Raw genomic sequence first — 21202 nt, forward strand, 5'->3', positions numbered from 1 at the left:
ACTTATTCATATTCCTTGTTAGGTCTTCATTCAGCACTTGCTTCACGTATATACAATTAAACCAATGCCATCTCTTAAATTTATACATTTTTTTTTTTACCTTTATCACTGATTACAGTATTTCATTTGGTTAAACTTCACATGTTTATTTTGACACCCTTGGTACCCTTAATTCAGACGCTGTTGTTTTTGTAGCTCTTGAGTATTCATTAAATAACCCCTAGTCTCAAAATGTATGTTTTGTTTTGACTTTTTTTTTTTTTACTACAATCAACTCCTGCATATTAATTATTTGAATTTCTTATTGGAACAGAATATTTTACTGGTGCATTGAGTAAATAAATATGATGCTGTTTGACCATGACGACCTTTGAGCGAGGAGATTTCCATCTCTTTGGCTTGGTGCAGCTTGTCGTAGCGCTCCTTGTGGTCGTTCAGCATCCGGTTGTGCTCCTCGCCCTGGGCATTGTGCTGATCATGCAGCTCGTAGTACTGCTTCTTCAAGTCCTCATGCTGATTCTGAGAGAGGGGAAAAGTAATGCGTGGATAAACTGATAATCATTAAACGAACAGAAAAAAAAAAAAAAATCCTGTTTTAAATTGTTAATTATTTACATTCATTTCTAACTCCTAGGAAAAACAGAGTGGGATAGCTCAATATGTTCACAATAGATGAATATGAAATAATCTGAATTAAAGCATTTTCTTTTTGTGAGTGAATGGTCCAAAAAAAGAAACAAACAGGGTATTAATCCATACCTTTAACATTTGATGTTGCATTTGTAAAGAATTGAATCTGTTGGTTCCTTCTTGCTGTTTAGGAATAAAAAGTTACACCGTTACACCGTTTGGCAGTTTTTATCTAAATGAAATGTGCATCATTCACTGCTAAAACAGAAAAAGTAGCAGGAAGTCAGATTGATTTAAACAGATTAGAATAAAAAACATACCTTCTCTTTATTCAGTGATTGCTGTGCTTCTAGTTTATTCACCAGTAAATCTACAAGAACACACAGCATATAATTTACATAATCAGGAAATGCACTCAAAAACAAAAACAAGCAAACATATAGTTTTTTTCTCTTCAAGAGAAACAGAAATTTCCCCTGAGCCTCATTGAGAGGATACTGCATCCAACACAAGGTAAACTTTAGCATTGATATCATTTCTCTCACCGTCTTTGGCCTTTTTATGATCCAGCCTCTCTTTCTGCAGAGACTTCTCCAACCTGGAGCGATGCTCGTACACCACTGAAGAAATAAAAACACACATGGTAAGGTATAGTCAGTTCAATCCTACAATGAATTATAATCCTATGAGATAAAAAAAATTTATTTTGCTAATTCTAATTAAGTTTTTTCAGACTTTTTCGCGTTCCGTCCTTGTGGGTTACTGTAGCACAATGTGAGCCAGCCCCCTCTTTGTTTACATGTGTTGACCCTTTGAGTAGGCTATGTGTGTGCCACAGGCATGTTGAAATTTTTATTTGCACTATTCACTTTGAATTGTAATGTTATATGTTATAAAATATGTAGTTGATTTCTTAATCTGAAAATTTAAGCTACTGTGAAGGCGCTGTTGCACTTTTGCTTAAACCTGGGTTAAAGCTTGAAATTGTTGAATGACAGAGCCTCATTTACTTTGTATTTTGGGATTGTTCTATGCATTTTAACTCTTGAGGACAATCACAGCAATAAAGTTGCACGTTTTACAATATATCTGATGTCTGCAGTCATTTTTAAGTGCATTGAAAAAAAAATCGAAACTCAAATTTTTCTTTAAAAAATCTGAGATTTCTTTTTAGGCAAAATCTCCCAGTCCTAATTTATACGGTATGAGGTTGACAATATCTACACGGACTCTTGCACTATTATAAGTCCTGTATGCATGTGTAACTTTGGGGGTACGTGAAGCTACTTCAGTGGGTATGCAAGATGAAAAATGGTCATACAAAAAGATAAATAGATAAATTGATATTTCGCTAAACAATAAAGTCCCTTCAAAAATTTAAAATGAACTAGAAAAAATAAATAAATCTAACTAGAGTTGTTTTGTAATTATGTTTGTTGATTATCATGTGTTGCAACTTCATATGTAATTACATACATATACTACATAGGCCTGGGCAATATATCGAGATTCAAAATATATTGAGATATCTTTTTTAGCATTATAGTAAATTACAATATCGCCTATATTGATATATTTTTATTTTACAGCTTATTTTGTATTAAAATACTCATTTTATGAGTCATTGCTTTCACTACTTCTCAGAACAGCATGAAAAGCACAGTTAGATGATCACTGCGTGCGTCCTAACCCAGACCTTCATCTAAACAGGCCACGCTACAGAACTCACTCACACGTGCTGTCCCTTAGAAGAGAAAAACACAAAACTGTCACATATTTTGCAGCTGTTTGATATTAGACGTGTCTGTGTGGCATTTTGCATCAGCAAATTTAACCCAGATTTGTCTATATCTAATTAAAATTATTAAGATTTATATCGTATAATCAACATTTTGAAAAAAAATTATCGAGGTTTTAGTCCATATCGCCCAGCTCTAATAGGACACAAACTGCATTGTACCTGATGTGATAATACAGATTCTGAATTTACCGTACTTAAACTACTACATCTATTGTTGTTATTATGACATTAAAAAAACAGACAAACCAAACAAACAATAATAGTAGACATAAAAAAGGGAACACAGGGCTTTATTAAAAGATTAGTCAATAGAGCCTGTTAATATCTGAAAGCCTGTGAATCCATTTTTATTTACTAATGAGATCATACCTAAGCTTCCACATTCATGTCTAATCCTTCCAGCTGTCCTTATGTCCCCACACTCATTGACACGCCCTCAGATTGCCCCTCAAAGCTCTTAAAAGACTCACAATGGGAAAATTAGCACTAAACCCAAGAGACATTAAGAACACTTAGAATGTGATCCAACAGGCTGCTGTGAAGTGTTAACACAGTAAGACAAAGAAAAGTGAGTCTTTTGCTGCTTGACAGGCTTTAACATTGTATTTTTAGCTAAATGTAGTAAAAAAAACCCCGAAGTTTCAGAAAGAAAAGTCTGTCATCAAGTAAAACAAACATTTAAAGTAACTGTAAATGATCTCACCAACACATGGCTCAGTTCATTGAATGTATATACTTTTATTTATTTATTTTTATTTACTAATTTAAAGACTGACACTAACTGTTACATACCATTTTGGCTCTATTCGACTATGACAACCTGTTGTTGTCCCTGCAGCCTGTGAGTCACCCACTTTAAAAGAAGCCTGTCAACATTGAGCTATTTTAACCACTGAGGACTCAAAGTGATGATGTGGCTACTTTCCCAGCAGAAAGGAAAAACAAAGAACAGGGTGAGATATTTGGCCATTAACTAAGCAAATTAAATAGAAATGATTAAAAATATATAAATCGAGTTTCACATTCTCTTTTAACACCTTTTTATTTGTATTCATATGTGGTTACATAATTCATATCTCTGGCCCTTTCTGCAGTGCAATGTACCAAACTGTCTCTCCTGCTCTTTGAGTTGAGCAACAATGTCTAAAATATTCCGACACAATGAATGCACATACACAGGCTCTCGAGTTAAATGCCAAAAAAGATTTTACAAAGCTGAACTAATCAAACTTAATCCCTAAGATTAGGTGTTAAATGTATCATCTGGTGTCGCTGTCAGCTTTCAAGTGAAACAACATTCCTGACTTTCCTGTCGGTTTGAAACCCATTTATAACTTACTTATACTTTTCTCACACAACAAAGATGAAAAAACAACCATTACAGATGTTCTGTATCTACAAGATACTTGGCGCTAATGCACACTAAAGCCTGATATAAGGTTCTGCGTAAAACCCCCCGCCGTAGATGCACGTAGGCTTAGACCCCCACCCCCGTAACCTTACGTGTGCCTCCCAAAAATCCTGACTACCAGTTAGCTACCCTGCTAACAATTTTATTTAAACCCTATCCCTAAACCTAAACTAGGAAATACCCTAAAATGTTTAATTTTGTCAGAAATGTATTTTTAAAGGTGGAATTTGCCATGTTAAATATGTTAAAATGAAAAAAATTATTTGTCAAATGTGGGATTCAAACCAACATTAGCTGAACGAAAAATCCTTGAGGGCGGCGCTTTAGACCACTCGGCCATCCTGGCGTAGTGAAAACACAGGCACATTACGCTTCGTAGCCATAGTCCCCGGTGTGTGTTTCATTAACAGTAATCAAGGACCAACATGCTGTGGAAGCTGAGGAGCAGACATGGCGTTATGTTTAAAGCATTCTTTACAGCGCTGTCCCGCTCCCACTCCTCGCTTCCCAGGGCCGTGGACCCGGTTACCTCGCTGCTATCTCCGCTCCACGGCAGGGTCGGGGTCCCCTCACCCCCGGCGTGACTGTTGACCGGAGCAGTCGACAGTCCACTCGATACACTTTTATACTTTGTTTATGAGTTTCCTATGTTTATATTGAAAAATAAAGTGCACGTTTTGAAACCATTGTTTTAATGTTTGTGTCCAACAAAACACACATAGTTTGGTACAGTAAAAATAAATTACATTTTAAAGAAGCTTAAAAAACATAGAACATATTTTTCTGTGACCGGAGGATAAACAAGGGCTTTTTAATGCTCATTTGTAACAACAACACACAGCCACAAGGCGACCAATCGCAAAACAAGGTGTTCCCTCCAATCAAAAGTAAAAGGGCCAACCTCTGTGTCACGGTGACGGCCTGCCTCCGGCGTAGGTCTTGACACTGAACCTTAAACCAGGCTTAAGGGTGTTGCCAACCGACAATAAATGCAGAGAAAAAGTTGTATCAACTACAAACTTTCCACCTGCTTACTCATCGTAACACCCACATTTGCATATTCATAAAACAGACTGTACTTGTGTTTTGCTTCACACTTGATGGTACAGTCTGAGCAGTGTTGCCAGGTTGGGCTTCATCTGAAGACATTGGGCTGGAAAAAATAGCATTAGGTTGTGTTAGCCTTGTGTGTATGTATGCTTGTGTGTGTGTGTGCGGTCACTATGACGTTATGATTGGCAACTTAGGCAATCTTTGTTAATTTTTTTTGGTTGTCTGTTTGTGTTTCGGTTTTTTTAATTTACATTGATCAGCTACAAAGCATACAACCTTTTTTAAAATGTTTATTTAGTGTAGTTGTTTATTACACATTTAGTTTTAACATGCGTTTTTAGGGAGGTTGAGTTTTTGCTTGGTATTGATTGAGGTGGGAAGGTTTTTGTGTCCTTCTCCAGTGACCACGGAGAAGCTTTTAGGACGAGGGCCGAGAGCCAAAGATACCCAAGACTGCACATGAAGAGAATGCCACCACTTTGCCTCACAAATGACGCTGATCCTTTTTGCAAAACAATTGATTAAAACTTTGGTGGCGCATGCAATGGGACTTGAAAGGGTGTGACGCCTCTGACAGAAACATCGCAAAACCCCAAAGTGTCATTGATCATCTATACCTTAAAAAAGACAAAGGACAGTCTGTGGTCATAGTGGGTAACAGGGAATCAATGTAGCTGGCTCACAGCCTGCAGGCAAACTAAATATAGGACAAGGAAAACAGCTTTTTCACAGTCAGCTGTGGATATCAAGTGGCAATGGGTCTTAAAAAGATTAGCTGAATGATTCACTCTTTAACAATGAAACTTAGGGGTGGGGTGTGTAAGTGAAGTGACATGGATGGAGTTACGGTTACAGTTCACTTAAAGGACTGAACGGAAAAATAAAGTAATAATTAAAAAGCCATTGATATTAGCCCATATGAAACCAACCAAACATGATAGAAGATTAAAACAGCTTATAATGAGAGGTAAGGCTGTGCAATTCATCAAAATTTGATTACAATTTTGATGATTACACTCAACGATTACAAAAAATTTTTTTTTTTAAATAATAAAACAAACTTCCCTGATTTTGGACATCTACAAAGAATAAAACTTGGCACACAACAATTATTAATACTAACTTTGAGTTGTTTGATGTCAGTTTCAGATCCTTTCAACACACGTGCGAAACGCGTCTACATCCGGTCGGCCTATTTTACGGCAGTTTGTGTACTATTTAAAAGGCTGAAACCCTGAAGAATTAGAAAGACGTTGCATAAACAGTCTGACCTTTTAATGTATATTGGGTGTGAATACAGTATATATGCGTTTCAGTCTTGTTATGTATATTTTTAAATTGTGATTTATGTTTGAAAATGTTTTTGTTAGACTGAAACAAAGAAATAAACTGGAAACAAATCTGAATATACAAATATGCATTTTGTTATGTCAGCTGTATGTTGAAGATGCTTTTCAATACATAATTAAAAAAAATAAAAAAAAATAAATGTATGCTTTGAGTGAATTCTGATTTATTTTGGTTTTCATGTTGTGTATTGTGTTTTGATCCATTTTTGTATATATTGTCTTGTGGTGGTTTTTTGATCAACAATTAAAAACACCACAGAATAGTTACATACTGTATTTACATGTGTACATGAATTTTTTTTTACCAAACGTTGTATGGTTGGTTCTCATTCAAATACCACATCCCAGGAGCTCTGTTGTCATGATTGCGAGTGAAGGAAGTGACGCAGTCTACGCGCATGCTTTGAAAGAATCCGAAAGGATCAGGCTCGTAAAAGGTTCGGGCATTGACATGCACACGCATGAAAGCTCTTCTGCTCCATCCCTCATAAAGCTAAAGCTAAAGCTAGCCTGCAGGCCAACATGAGGAAAGTTGTCGATTGTGGTCTTGAAACATGGCAGTAGAAATACAGCAAAAATACTTGGTAAACAAGCAAGGTAAGTCAAATTATCTTTTATGGGAACAGTTTGGGTTTGATGATGAAGACCTAAAGTAAAGACACATCACATGCACGTTTTGTACATAAGTGAACATACTTGATCTTAGTGTTTGAATGATTTTATTTATGTTTCAAGAACATATTTTACACTGTTTTGTACAAAAAATAAATAACTTTTTGGTTGACAAATATTGGATTGAATAATCGTGATTTCAATTATGACTAAAATAATTGTGATTATAGTTTTTTCTATAATCGAGCAGCCATGAGAGGTGCACATTATTTATGAATAGACATTTCTTTACAGCACCACAGTAGGTCTGCAGAGCAGAGAAATAACAGACAGGGAGACCAAACTGCATGGATATATGATCAGGTTTAGCAGCCACACCAAACCCTCAGACACGCTCTATGACAATCTGACAGGAAATGAGCCTTCACTAAAAAAAAAAAAAAAAAAAAAGCAGAGGGCTCTCCACCCTACAGTTAATTTTGACCTCATGTCACAGTGACACAAACCACACACCCTGTCAGCACAGCCAAGTCCGTGTGTTCAGGTTTGTTTGTGAAAGCGGAAAAGTGCTTGACGTGACCGTATAATACTGCATGATGTGGATGGATTAAATAAAAAAGCTTTTTCATATTTTGTTGAAAGTGCAACATAGACAGAGGCCATCTTCTACTTTACAAATCTTTGTGAGTTTTTTTAGGATAAACAACTGGTGACTGAAAGGGGACATATCATGGTTTTAAATCCTTCCTTTTTAGATATAAATCATACAGTTGTGGTCTATATGAAGCGGAACTGAATTGCTCCACAGGCCCCTTTTCTACCTCTTTTCTGATGTGCTTCTGAGAGCAACTTGTTTTGGTGCGATCTCTTTAAATGCAAATGGGACACTCCATACCCCGCCCCCTCTCCAGGTTACAGAGGTGACACTCGGTTCAACTCCACCCTGCTCGTCCATTTTTGTAGTTTGATAGAAGAGATACGGTTATGTAGCGGTGCATAAACTTTTTATTCAGAGGTTATTTACAAAATGTCAACAACGGAAGACTTGTCCATCCAGCCTTACATGTTCGAGCCAGAGTCGGACCCGGTGGAGCGAGATGAAAATGAAGATGATGAACCTGCAGAACCCTAACAAGTGAGCTAAAACAAGCAACGAGCTAACGCTAGCGCCAAGCTAACGTCACGAAATGCATTTTAATACAATGACAGGGACGTCTTATCATCACACTTTTTAGCGTTATTTACAGCTTACCAAAGTGCTCTGTTCGTCGTCTCCAAAGATAGATGGAATTGACCCCTCAATCAGATGAAGTCTTTTGGCAAATCCTTCTTTATACTGGCAGAGGTTGCTGAAGCAGTCATCCTTGAAGTGCTTCGCGCACACAAAAATGACCTTACCCACAGATGTGGGTACATTTCCATAAAAAATAAAACTCAACCAGGCACTTCGAAAAGGTTCTGATGCTGGGAGACGTTGTAATGAAGCGTGTAGGTTACTACATCCAACAACCAAACATTTTGATTTCTCCTCTCGTAACTTCGGCATCCTTGAGCTTGGACTAAAAAATCGCAGCGAGAAATAAAAATGGCGGATTGCTCGAAGTGTTGGGCCTGGAGTCGATGTCCTAATTTGGCAGTTCCGCTGCAAATACTGTGACGTCATTGTTCAAAAAACGTAATAGAGAATCGAAAAATCAGAATATAAAGATATCAACGGAGCACCTGAAGAGACTAATTTGAACTTTTCTGTACTTCTAAACAATCTAAATATACATCAAAATGCATTTAAGGGCTAAAAAAGTGGATTTAGCATCATATGTCCCCTTTAAGCTCTAATAAATCTTTACAGCTCCAGCAAATCATCTAACTTGGATTACAATCAGCACATTTAAAGAATGCATGCTCTGATTCACACCCAGCATTACATTCAATGGTAATCATTATATGTAGTGGTCACAGAATTGTAGGGTAGTGTCCAGGCTGACAGGATTTTTGTAATTCTCTAAATTACTTAAATACTGCAGTGAAGTCTAGAGTTCAGTATACAGTTTTAAATAGGAGGCCATTCCAGTTTCTCCATAAAAGTTGACAAATTCATTTCATTAAATACATTAAAAATCCCAAAAGATTATTTTTTTAAAGGAAAGTTTAATGTAGAGCCTTGGATTAATATGATAGGACCAAATGAAGGCTAGAGAGCATAACTGCTATTTGGATAAAAGGCTTTCTTTAAAATTGACATCTATTTAAAAGATGTAATGAGGTGAACTACTAAAAGGAAGCACATGACTTATAGCATGTAAAATAATAGCCCATGTAATCCACACATGCAAATTAATCAAACCATAGATGTCCATAAATGACACAGGGAAAAAAGTATTAAACACACTTACTGAAATGTATTTAATACTTTGTATAAAGGCTTTGTTGGTAATAGCAGCTTCAAGATGACTCCTGTATGGAGAAACTAGTGGTAGTTGCATGCATTGCTCAGGTGTGATTTTGTCCCATTCTTCCACACAGTCTTCAAATCTTGTAGGTTCCGTGGGCCTCTTCTATGAACTGTGATCTTTAGTTCTTTCCATAGATTTTCAATTGGATTTAAGTCAGGTGATTGGCTGGGGCCATTCTAGCAGCTTTATTTTCTTTCTCTGAAACCCATTGAGAGTATGTTTGGGATCATTGCCTTGCTGAAATGTCCACCCTCATTTCATCTTTATCATCCTGGTGGATGGCAGAAGATTCTTACCAAGAATATCGCTGTAAATTTTTCCATTCATCCTTCCTTCAATTATACGAAGTGTGCAAGTACCGTGTTCTGAAAAACAGCCTCACACCATGATGTTTCCCACCTCCAAACCTTACTGTTGGTATGGTGTTTTTGGGGTGATGTGCCATTTGTCCTCCAAACACGGTGGGAATAATGGCATCCAAAGAGTTCCATTTTGGTGTCATCTGACTATATATTCTCCCAGTTTTTCACAGGCTAGTCCAAATGTTGTGCAGGAAACTTTGAACGTGCTTCAACATGCTTTTTCTTCAGCAATGGAGTCTTGTGTGGTGAGCGTGCATACAGGCCATGGAGGTTGAGGTCATTACTTATTGTTTCCTTTGAAACAGTTGTACCTGCTAATTCCAGGTCTTTCTGAAGTTCTCCACAAGTGATCTATTCTAATAAGTCTTTTCACTCCTCTGTCAGAAATCTTGCAAGGAGGCAAGAGGCTGGTTTATGGTGAAATGATGTTCTTTCCACTTCCGGATCATGGCCCCAACAGTGCTCACCGGATCTTTAGGAAGTTTAGAAATTCCTCTGTGTAACCAAAGCTGTCAGTATGTTTTGCAACAATAAGGTTGCAAAGATCTGGAGAGAGCTCTTTGTAGTGATGTTATGAGATGTGCCAAGGCTACAAAGCGTGTCGAGTACTGGAGGGGGCGTTTCCGCAAAGCACACATGGAGGCTTGCTTCATTTGGGGGAGGAGCCAAAATGATGACAAGAAAGTAGTTCAGTTTGTCGGGTGGTTTGAAAGCATCATAAACCCTCAGGCTCCGTTAAACCTGTAGGTTTTTCTTTACTTATTTAAAGTTGTGGTTAATTCAGAGTTGCTAGAGTTTATATAGATTGGAAACCAGCTTCTGGATAGTGTTTTGATAGTTTAGATATAGCTTATAAAGTTTAGAAGGAGAGATAGTTGGAAGATTTTGGAGAGTGAGGAGAAAGCATGATTATGGATGTATGCATGAAACGAAAGATTACTGTATGTCTCACAATTCAGCACTGTTATTTCTTTTCTTTTTTGTCAGCACTGTTATTTCTGAATAAAACCTCCCCTGTTCTGTACATTATTGTCCAAGTTATACAAGCATATTCAGTGACTTCTCCCTAATTCAACAAGTGCTTTCAACAACTGCTTGCCACGTTCCTAAGGTGGGTAAAAAAACATTACACAACGTATTATCATGACTAGTGGACTATTGATGTAGAGAATTATATCATTCATACATTTTTTGTGATTCATAGTCATTCCCAAGAGCCACAAAGTTTCCTAACAGACACAAAAATTCAATGCATCACAATTCATGTGCTGAAGATACAGCTGCCTGTGATTAAACACCATCTCACCATCACTAGGGGTGTGTCCGAATAGTCCCTCCTAGCTCCTTTCCTATACACTTTTCCATAACCCCGTGGATAACGTTACGGGGTTAAGGAAAGATGTTAGGAGAGGAGTTAAGAAAAGGCAATCACGTTTGTTTTGACAATCAGACGCACTTCAACTAGATGACGTAGTAATCAGATGGCCACGAAGGTTAGTGACGTCTACCGTGGTGAAAAAACAAATTTCCAAAAATGGACTTATATGATCTCCGTCCCTTTTCAGTCTTCGTGAGTTTCCGTAAGCGCTCAGGTGTGCGTGTCCGTTTAGATGTTGTCGCCGCAAGAAATTGTGGGTCAGCATTATCTGGTCTCCTTTGGTAAAGGATACATTAATGTTTCCTAGGCTAAAGAAGGTTATAAAGGAAGCATTGAGCCTCCTTTCCTTAGCTTGTTGAAAATTTGAACGCTCTATCAATGCCACCACTTAAACACTTCCGGGGGTTAAGGAAAAGTGGATGGGAAAGGGGATAGGAGGGACTATTCGGACAGAGTCTAGATTTTTGCTTTTACCCATCATGAGATGTGTCTTGTGAGACAGCTTGGTAATAAGACACCTTTGTATAAGTCATTAGGTGGGACTGAAACAGCTGATATGAATTAGCACTGATCCATGCTTTTTTGTGCCTTCCTTTCTTCATGTGGTCATTACTTTTTTCCCTGTGTAATTTCACATTGATACACATAACTAAATGTATGGACATCTATGGTTTCATTTCTTTGCATGTGTGGATTACAAGGCTGTCACCAACATCATATTTACTTCTATATTACCGTACTTATTTTTGCAGCCTGTGATTACTCACTTTAAAATTAGGCGTTTACGTTGTAAATGTGTGATTGCAGGTTATATTTTATTTTATTTTTTTCTCTATTGGGTTGCAGCTTTTAGACTAAATGCATAAGCATTAACACTGCGACTCCTTACTGGTGAATTCATCAGGACATTTGCAACAGAAGACAAGTAGGATTGCTTTTCATACCATAAAATTAGGACTAGAGAACCAGTTTTCTTGCATTTTTACTGGCAAATTTGAACAAAGGATTTTGAAAGCAGTCCTCACAAACCAGTTCCGCCATACACAAATACCAATGTATTGTGGAGGTACAACAAAAAGGGTGAGATAACTCACAAATGTATGCAGGTTTCTCACCAGGACTATAAGTAAGTAACTTTGTTATTGCCTTACTTTTAGGAGTGTGCCATCTAAGTTACCTCACGATTTCATTTGATTTTGATTCAGGGTGCTACAATTCATTTTTTCAATGATTATTACAATTTTTTTTCTTTTCCTCACTTTGTGGCTATTTCATACTTTTAAACAAGGCGTCGGTATCCATTCATTAAAGTAGCCAAACAAATGTATCACTATTATCTCTATTTTTATTAAATCACCAAATCCAACAGTAATCGCATTACAAAATAAATACAAATATATAATAATAACTAAAATATTAGCTTGTTCAGCTAATTTAATCTGACACAAAAGCTTATTCAGTAAAAATAAAGACTTCCAAACAAAACTTAAATGAGCAGCACAAATCCCACAAGACACTAAACATTTTGCTGTGTACAATCAAATTAGCTTTAAAAACATAAAACCTACAATATCGGCTCTCATAACACTTGTGGAATTTCTGTTTTTAAATAAAAGGTGGATGGATAAAAAAACACAATGAATTATTAAATCATGCCAGAGACTGTACGTGCTGAGACAAATGTGCAGCAACTCATCAGAGCTGGTGGTCAACAAACTGACGTGGGCCGGTCCCTGTGTCAGGGCACTGTGGACTGTCCGTGCTGGGGGTGAGGGGGGTTCCGTCCTTGCCGTAGAGCGGAGAGGGCTCAGCGAGGTAACCATGTCCACGGCGCCGGAAAGCAGCGAGTTGGGAGCGGGGCGGTGCCTTTGCTGTCGGGCTCTTCAAGGCAACGGTATGTTTGAGCCTCCACGCACAGCAGAGTCCAGACTGTCCGCACTCCTCTGAGCTTAAATACGTGGACGTTATTACGGTTACGTAAGCAGAGGATGCACACAGGCAGCATCGGGGGCAGCTAAAGGGGTGCAGGGGTCCTCAGGTGAGGACGAGATCGTCTGAGCCAATCACCTGTATTAAATAGACGGTGCGGCTGATAAATGTGTTTTTCGGTTATGCAGATTAAAAAGAGAGTTAAAATTACCCGTGCGCACCTGGGAGTCCCATATTTGTCCATGTTTGCAACAATTATTATGACAGTACCGATTAAATATAAACTGAGTTTTCAGCGTTAGGGGGCGCCATTGCTCCATAGAGGAGCAAATTTGCAACGTTGGGGGCCCCTACGCTCAACAGCACTGGCGAGAACCCTGAAGTGTGAGGATTATATTTAAAAAATAATAATTAAACAGTACATCAACTGGACAGTAAGGAAATGTGCCCTCTCAATGGCCTGCAATAGTTTTTTTCAGCTTGATGTATTGGTATTTTGCTGCATATTTAATATTGGTGCAAGAATTTATCAGCAAATTCTGTTTAGATTATTAGGTTGATGGTGAGTAGGAAGAAATTTTACTCGTTTCAAGGAAAACTGCCAAAGATTTTCACAGATCCTGCATAACATTGACAGGATGTGCACAGTTAAGACTCATCAGTTAAACCTGCAGATGTTTCGGATGAACTCTTGATCTACAGCTGAAGTGAACCATGTGTCGACATGTCATAGTTTCTCTTCAGCAGAAAACCTCCGATCTGTAAAGTGTGAACATTAATTTCACTTATAAAATAAAAATTGAGTAAAAATAAAATGCAACCAACTGAGCTTTCTGAAAAATGTACTGGAATATAAGATGTTTTATCACGTTTGGGCTCAGGGGTCAGAGGGATGTTTTATGTCAATCAGAGCTTGGACACAGTGTTGTTAGAGTCAGGACATGCCAACAAACCTCAGTGGACTCTGCCATTGATTTAATTGCTTCATTTGACACTAAGCCAAATGCAGACATGTTTACAACTAAGTAACTGACAGTTATCATCTTTGGGTATTGCCATTTTATTTTGCAAACAGGCTGTCAGAAAGCTTTAAAATGTTCTTGGTAAAAAAAAAATAAAAAAAAATAACAGTGCTCTGATGATTATTGATCAAACTTATACTATTTACAAAAACAGAAACAGTCCGCTCTCAGAATGCTGAAATAATCAATATCCTGTAGAACAGGGGTCAAACTCATTTTAGTTCAGGGGCCAAACACGGAGCAGTGTGATCCCCAACCAGGCCCAGCGCAAGCATTGTGCCCAGTGCCACCCATTTGTGACACAGGGGTTTTTTTTTTGTTTCTTTTTTTGTGTGTGTTTTTATAGGATAATAGCTATTTTTTGTTTTTGTAAGTTTGCATTTATTATTATTATCATTAAAAATATAAAGATACAATAGTGTTTGTGCATGACCTTTATTTTATGAATGTAAATCTACACAGCAACAGCCGAGTCGAAAAGGATGATTGAGAAGGAGATTTTTGGTCATGTTGTTGATGTAATGTGTTTGTTGATGATTTTAATTGATTTTACTGATGATTTTAAATGTTCTTATTGATTTAAAGCTGTTGAATGTTTTCTGTTGCACTTTTGATCATGTCAATGCGCTATACAAATAAATTTGCCTTGCCTTAGCACGTATGTTTGAAATTATCTAGCTACCGGTATATATTTCACCTAACAGACTACTACTAGTACACAGGACTTGTACACAGCGGTGATGCTAGTGAACCGCATATCAAACCGTAAAAAGACACTGTGCACAGAAAAAGGCTTTGATGCACTGTGTGATCTCAGCTCCTCTGGATACGGATGCTGATGCTAATCCAGTGACCGGTCCATATCCAAGCAAGAGGAAACGGACAGTGTGCAAGAACCTCTGTGACTTTACAGTCAAGGAAACAGTTGGACAGCCACAAGGTGTAATAGATGAAAAGCTTGAGTTTAACAGGTTGTATTATAGTGTTATTAATGCAGTGCCAGGCGAGATGGATGCATGTTTTGGAGAGCGCAGCACCGCTCATTGGAGCACCTGCTGCTCTGTACCCAGAGGCTGAGGATAACATCTTGGATCCATCAAAGCTAACTGCTCTACTCCGATTGGCTGGAAACGACGTGGTTGAAACTGAACTTACTGTAGCGCCTGAATTCCGTACCAGGATGCCTCTACTGAAAGTGTGTGTGTGTGTGTGTGTGTGTGTGTGTGTGTGTGTGTGTGTGTGTGTGTGTGTGTGTGTGTGTGTGTGTGTGTGTGTGTGTGTGTGTGAACTGGACAAACTGCAACATTCATCATAGTACAACATGTTTTTTAAAAAAAGTGAATTGTTAAAAAAACATGTAAGTGTGGCTACTTGGTGCCAGTTATCAAATCAGTGCCTCTGTATATATATCCAAGCCCATTTTATTGAGTATGGAATTGTGTCATGATGCTAAAAAAAGAAAAAGAAAATGTAGACTAATAATAATTGTGCCCACCCATGCTTTTACATGCCCCCTCAAATACCGAGGTATCCAGTGGGCCGCAGATTTTATGCAGAAAAATGAGCAATTTCATCATTACTGTGCCCTAGTGTACACTTCTATGTATAGATGAAATGCAAAATATGTAAGAAACTGACAATATCTAAGAAATAAGTGATAGATATCAGTCCCAACCTGATCTTCACTTAAAATATCCTCGATTTTGTGACCAATTTCTATTTAATTAAAGGAAATGTTATGTAATAGTTTAACGATAAATTAAGGTTTTGTTAGAATTTTGAGTTTTTTCAAAGGTTTAACATTAAAAATGACGGCAATTATGTGGGGGGGGGGGGGAAAGCACCTGGAAAACTGTAAGCCCCTGCAAATATTGTTGAGTTTTGTTTACACAATGATTCATTTTTTCTCTGCGAGCCAAATTGGATGCTCTAAAAGGGCTTGATTTGGCCCCTGAACCATGAGTTTGACACGTGATTTGGAGAGTCAGCGAATTAGATCTTTTTTTCATTTTTGAGAGCACAATGGAATGACATTTTTGTCAAGTCCTGTTTGGTTTTAGTTGTCTTTAGCCCTCATTGTCTCCTTTTTGTTTTTCTGTGTCTTTGTTTATTCAGTTTTCAATTCTAGTTTCATGTTTTAAATCTTGTCTTTTTGTGCTTCCCAGGTTTTCCTGTTTGTGTCTCCACCTCCCAGTGATGTCAGTGTGTTTGGGTTGAGTGATTAGCTGACTCATGCTTAGCACCCAGGTGTGGCTGGTTCCCAATCAATCCTCTCTCATTATTTAGCTGAGTGTTTGGACACAGAATGATGGCTGGTTCATAGTTGTCTGCTGATCCCTGGATTCCTCACGCCTCCTTGTGCATTTTTGGATTTGTTTTTTTTTAATTATTAAAAATGACTAGTTTTATGAACGCTATGCCTGACTGCTGCCTTGATCTCTCTCTGTGCTTGGATCCTCCACCTCCTCTAGTTCTCTGCAAAAATTCCCAAATGACTAATCCATGCATCAGCTTATTAATGTTTCTGCTTCATTTGTGATTAACTGTGCTCTGAACCATTGACCGGTTTGACATCATGATAAAAGGATGCTTAAAAGACATTACAAGTTATCGATTCATTATTAGATTATATTTACATATGCTATTTTGTCTACACATTATTTAAGATTTTAAAAAAAACAAACAAACTTTGTATTATCTAATAACTGTATTACTATTACTGTATAATGTCCATTCCTCAAGATATTTGAATACCTCGATTACAAAACAAATCTATGAGTTTTCTTTGCTTTGATGACTTTTTTTTTTTTTTTTTTTTAATACAATGTCTGTGTTTTTTACCTTCGGTTGACACTATGTACAGTGAATTTTTTTTGCAACAAACATGGATTTTTGTTTTTATTATTGTTTTTCTTTTGCACAATACATACGTAACCAATATGTTTTGTTTTTTAAGGAAACAAACTGGTTGGTATAATTAAGTGATGGTCTTATTTTTGGTTGTACTGTATATGTAAAATTAAGCTTAAACCACGCAAAATTTGTTTTTTCCCCCGATTAATCGATGGAATACTCAACTGCTAAAATATTTCATAGCTGTAGCCCTAATACTGTATATTGTCACTGTTTTAATGAACGTATTTTCCATTAAAAAAAATAGTTAAATTAGAAATATTGTAATATTACTGAGAGGGGAATTGTGGGTATGTACTAAGTAAATACAAGTTTAACCTTCTACATCATTATTTTCAGACTATAACAGTGTATAAACATTTTTTATGTATGTTTTATCTTTTTTTTGTGTGATTGACATTGAAGTGATATTACAAAAAAGAATAAATAAATATCCATATATAAAGCCACTCTTTATTATAGCTTGAAATAGTTGCACTGGAAGTTGTAATTTAGTTTCTTTATTGGGGTAAACTAGATAATGACTATTTTAAGTAGTTTTAACTCTTGTTAATACTATTAGTATAACGACGTAACAACCACTACAGTGCATGTAATGTTTGGTTGAAGGATCCCCCCCCCCCTCCCCTCCTCTGTTCTACCAGTTGTGGACACATCAATCTCCAGTTCCATCCCAGTCTGTTTGTTTACCTTGGAGCTGAGCAGACAGGGATTCCTGGTGCTGCTGGTACTTCAGAGCCACGGCCTCGGTCCTCCTCAGCTGGCTGTGCACCTCGTAGGACAGCATCCCCCCGTAGATCATCCCACACGCCACGGTGAACAGCAGCAGGCACTGGAAGATCTTCCGCTGCCTCCGGGAGCAGAGCCCGTTCCCCATGACGCAGCCCTCCCCGCCGTCTGTGTCAAAAAGACCCGTCTTTGCTGCAACTAACTTCCTACTTTAAACTCCTGTCTGGTTCTTTTCACTCCCCGAGCATTTCCACTGGAGGGACAAACGACTTTTGCTGGCTTGTTTATAGTTTACATTGCTTCAGCTCGTCCTGCTTCCAGTCGGTTCAGCAACTTTTAAAGCGCTCGCTGAGATTTTCTCCAGACTTTCAGTTAAACTCCAGCTCCACGGAGAAGAGAAGAGGACCAGTGCTAACCTAGACCTAGCGCTGCTGCCTGCTTCAGAGTCTCTACTCACACTTTACCGTGTCTTACACACACAATAGACTCAAGTCCAAAGCCTAAAGTTAAAGCTTAGGTCCACGACGAGGCCTCCGCTCTACCTATGAGTTTAGTTACGTGTCAGCCTCGGTACCCGCCTGCATCCCACAGACCCTGAGGGTGGTCCGGCCCACTAAGTCCTTTAGTCCCGCCCCATTGGATCTAGCTTCACCCATTGGTCGCCTGACATGTCTGTCAAAAATGATTTTGGCACGCACTGAATCAGTTTATCATTCGCAAATTTGTTTTGAAAGCTTTAATTTCCCCTGGTATGACGACATGCAGCACACAGCCCTCTATTAATGGGCACTCAGAGAAAACATCATGTATACTCTACCATATTAATGTCTTATACTTTACTATGTTAACCTCTATACAAATTAAGGTATATTAAATTCTATCCAAATTAATGTGTATACTTTACAATATTAATACCTATACTTTGCTATATTAATGTCTATACTTTACGAGGAACATGTCTATACATCACCATATTAACATCTATATTTTGCCATATTAATGTATATACTCTACCATGTTAATGTCTATACAATCATAATGTCTATGTTCCACAATATTAATGTCTATACTTTACCATGTTAATCTCTATACATATTAAGGTATATTTGTCAACCTATTAATGTCTATACTTTGCTATATTCATGTCTATACTTTACGAGAAACATGTCTATACATCACCATATTAACGTCTATACTCTACACGCTACCTTAATGTCTATACCATATTAATGACTCTACCATCATAATGTCTATACTCTACCTGGTAAAATATAGACGTTGATATGGGAGAGTCTACCATTTTAATATTGATACTCTACCATAAAAATGTCTATACTTTACCATATTACTGTCTATACTCAACCATATTAATGCCTATACTTTGCTATATTAATGTCTATACTTTACGAGAAACATGTCTATACATCACCATATTAACGTCTATACTCTACACGCTACCTTAATGTCTATAATCAACCATATTAATGAGTCTACCATCATAATGTCTATATTTTACCTGGTAAAATATAGACATTGATATGGGAGAGTCTACCGTATAGATGTCTATACTTTACCATATTAATGTCTACACTTTACCATATGAATCTCTATACACATTAATGTCTATACTTTACCAGAAAGATGTCTATACATCGCCATAGTAACGCCTATACTTTGCCATATTAACGTCTACACTTCAGCATATTAATGCATACGTCACCATCATGTATATTTTCTACACATTTCATCCATTTTTTTTGTTTTGTTTTTAAATGGAGGTACCCATTCATACATTTGGGCCAACTGTATTGTTATTAATGGTAATAGACATTTCTTAGGCACTAACACAGAAGTAGCACCAGCACCAGGTCGGTGGATCAGTGGTATCAGAGTGCTCTTGTATTTACAGTGGGTACGAACCATGTGATATTTCAGTTTTTCTTTTTTCATAAATTTGCAAAAAATTCTACATTTCTGTTTTTTTTTTTCTGTCAAGACGGGATGCTGAGTGTACATTAATGAGAAATAAAATTAACTTCTTTGATTTTAGCAAATGGCTGCAATGAAACAGAGTGAAAAATTTGAAGGGGTCTGAATACTTTCTGTACCCACTATACATTAGCACTCTTTACAATAGTGTATACAAAGCAGTAAAAATCAGCCAAGATAAACTACCTGATTTAGAATAAACACATAAAATGGGAATGGAAAGGTATTTAACTTATGAACATTAAATGCACAGAGGTTTCTGTAAACACGCTGCATAGAAACATCATGCCCTTACGTGTACTGGTATATTAAAATAGTTTGTGTGTAAAAATACTCACTGGGTTAAATAGAATATTACAATGTTACTATGTAGTCAGTGTCATCTTTACGTTATATACAGTAGGTACAAAGTTGTTTTACTGTACATGCTTAACAATAAAAATATTTTAAACAATGAATCTGACCTCAGCCCTCAAAATAGCTCAATGTTCTCTCTTATTCTCCTTCACATATAGAATCTGGTGACATTTTAGAGTCTGAAAAACCTGCAGAACCAGTGTAAAACTATGCAGACTATTTTAACTTAAACTTAGAATTATCCAAAGACTCTTCAACAAAAATAAATCAGTGTGTTTGTCTTTATTCACTTTTTACATTTTCTTCTTCTGAAAAACTACTGTACTAAGGTTAAAAACATAAATTCATTGGATTATTTTTCATCATTCTTACATTAAAAAAACAAATCACATATTATAAATAAGGTCATATTCTTCTTAAAGAGGTAGGTCGTGGTAAGCATTAGAAAAGAACGCCTGAGATCGCATTGTGTCAGAGGACAACACAACATGTTTACTAATCCCGTTTAATGATCAAAATGATCTTTAGAACTGAAACAATTCATTTTATTTACACTGTTTTTTATCAACGAGCACAATGTTTATTACAGGACAGCAGTACCAGGAATGAGGTCACCACGGTAGTAATAGTGCTCATCTTTTGTTTTTAAATGTATTTTAATAATAAACAACTGTTATTAGCTTTTGGCATTAACACAAATGTTGAGATTATTACTGTAGTCTCACTGTCACCATAAGGGAAACAATCTTCCAGAATGCCACGCATGAGAATAAAATAAATATCATCCAGGAATTTTAAAAGAAGTATTTATTCAACAGTAACAAATGTGTGAATATCACATCCTTTCATAGAGATTACATTAATGTGACTTTTTTTTTTCTTATTTGCAATCAAACTAATATATGCAAAGATGAACATAAACATTTTGTTCTGTCAGGAAGTCAAAGCAAGGACAAAGAAAACCAAACAAAAAAAAAAAAAACATTATTTACAGGGGCGCACATACTGTAAGTAGTGCAAATATTCCCATGTGGGACCAAAGCGCACAATGCACACCAGATCAAATGTTGTAACACACATACGTGCTCCTAAGGTTTTGGCGATAAAAGTAAATGACAATAATAGGAGCTGATTTGTTTGAGTTTTTCAACCAGACATGATTTGTCAATAATATACATGTAGCTCTGTCTGTGTGTCTACAATGAGGAGGAGAA

The 21202-nt window shown here is 37.0% G+C and overlaps 1 protein-coding gene across 3 annotated transcripts in view; it reads right to left on the reverse strand.

The window, feature by feature from the left end:
- The window catches only part of golim4a (golgi integral membrane protein 4a), a 29942-nt gene extending 11695 nt beyond the window's left edge, over positions 1 to 18247 (reverse strand). The window contains exons 1-5 of one of the 3 annotated variants that reach the window (XM_028465066.1): positions 17604 to 18245; positions 1176 to 1250; positions 951 to 1000; positions 760 to 813; positions 369 to 519 (exon numbers count right to left, since the gene is read on the reverse strand). In XM_028465066.1, coding sequence (XP_028320867.1) covers positions 369 to 519; positions 760 to 813; positions 951 to 1000; positions 1176 to 1250; positions 17604 to 17790 — 517 coding nt within the window. In that variant the 5' untranslated portion in view covers positions 17791 to 18245. Of the gene's footprint in view, positions 1 to 368; positions 520 to 759; positions 814 to 950; positions 1001 to 1175; positions 1251 to 17603 lie in introns of all 3 variants that reach the window. The other 2 variants (XM_028465067.1, XM_028465068.1) reach the window with 2 other exon arrangements.
- Between the last annotated feature and the right edge of the window lie 2955 nt (positions 18248 to 21202).

Source organism: Gouania willdenowi, chromosome 13 (genome assembly GCF_900634775.1).
Source record: "Gouania willdenowi chromosome 13, fGouWil2.1, whole genome shotgun sequence".
Taxonomy (NCBI): Eukaryota; Metazoa; Chordata; class Actinopteri; order Blenniiformes; family Gobiesocidae; genus Gouania; species Gouania willdenowi.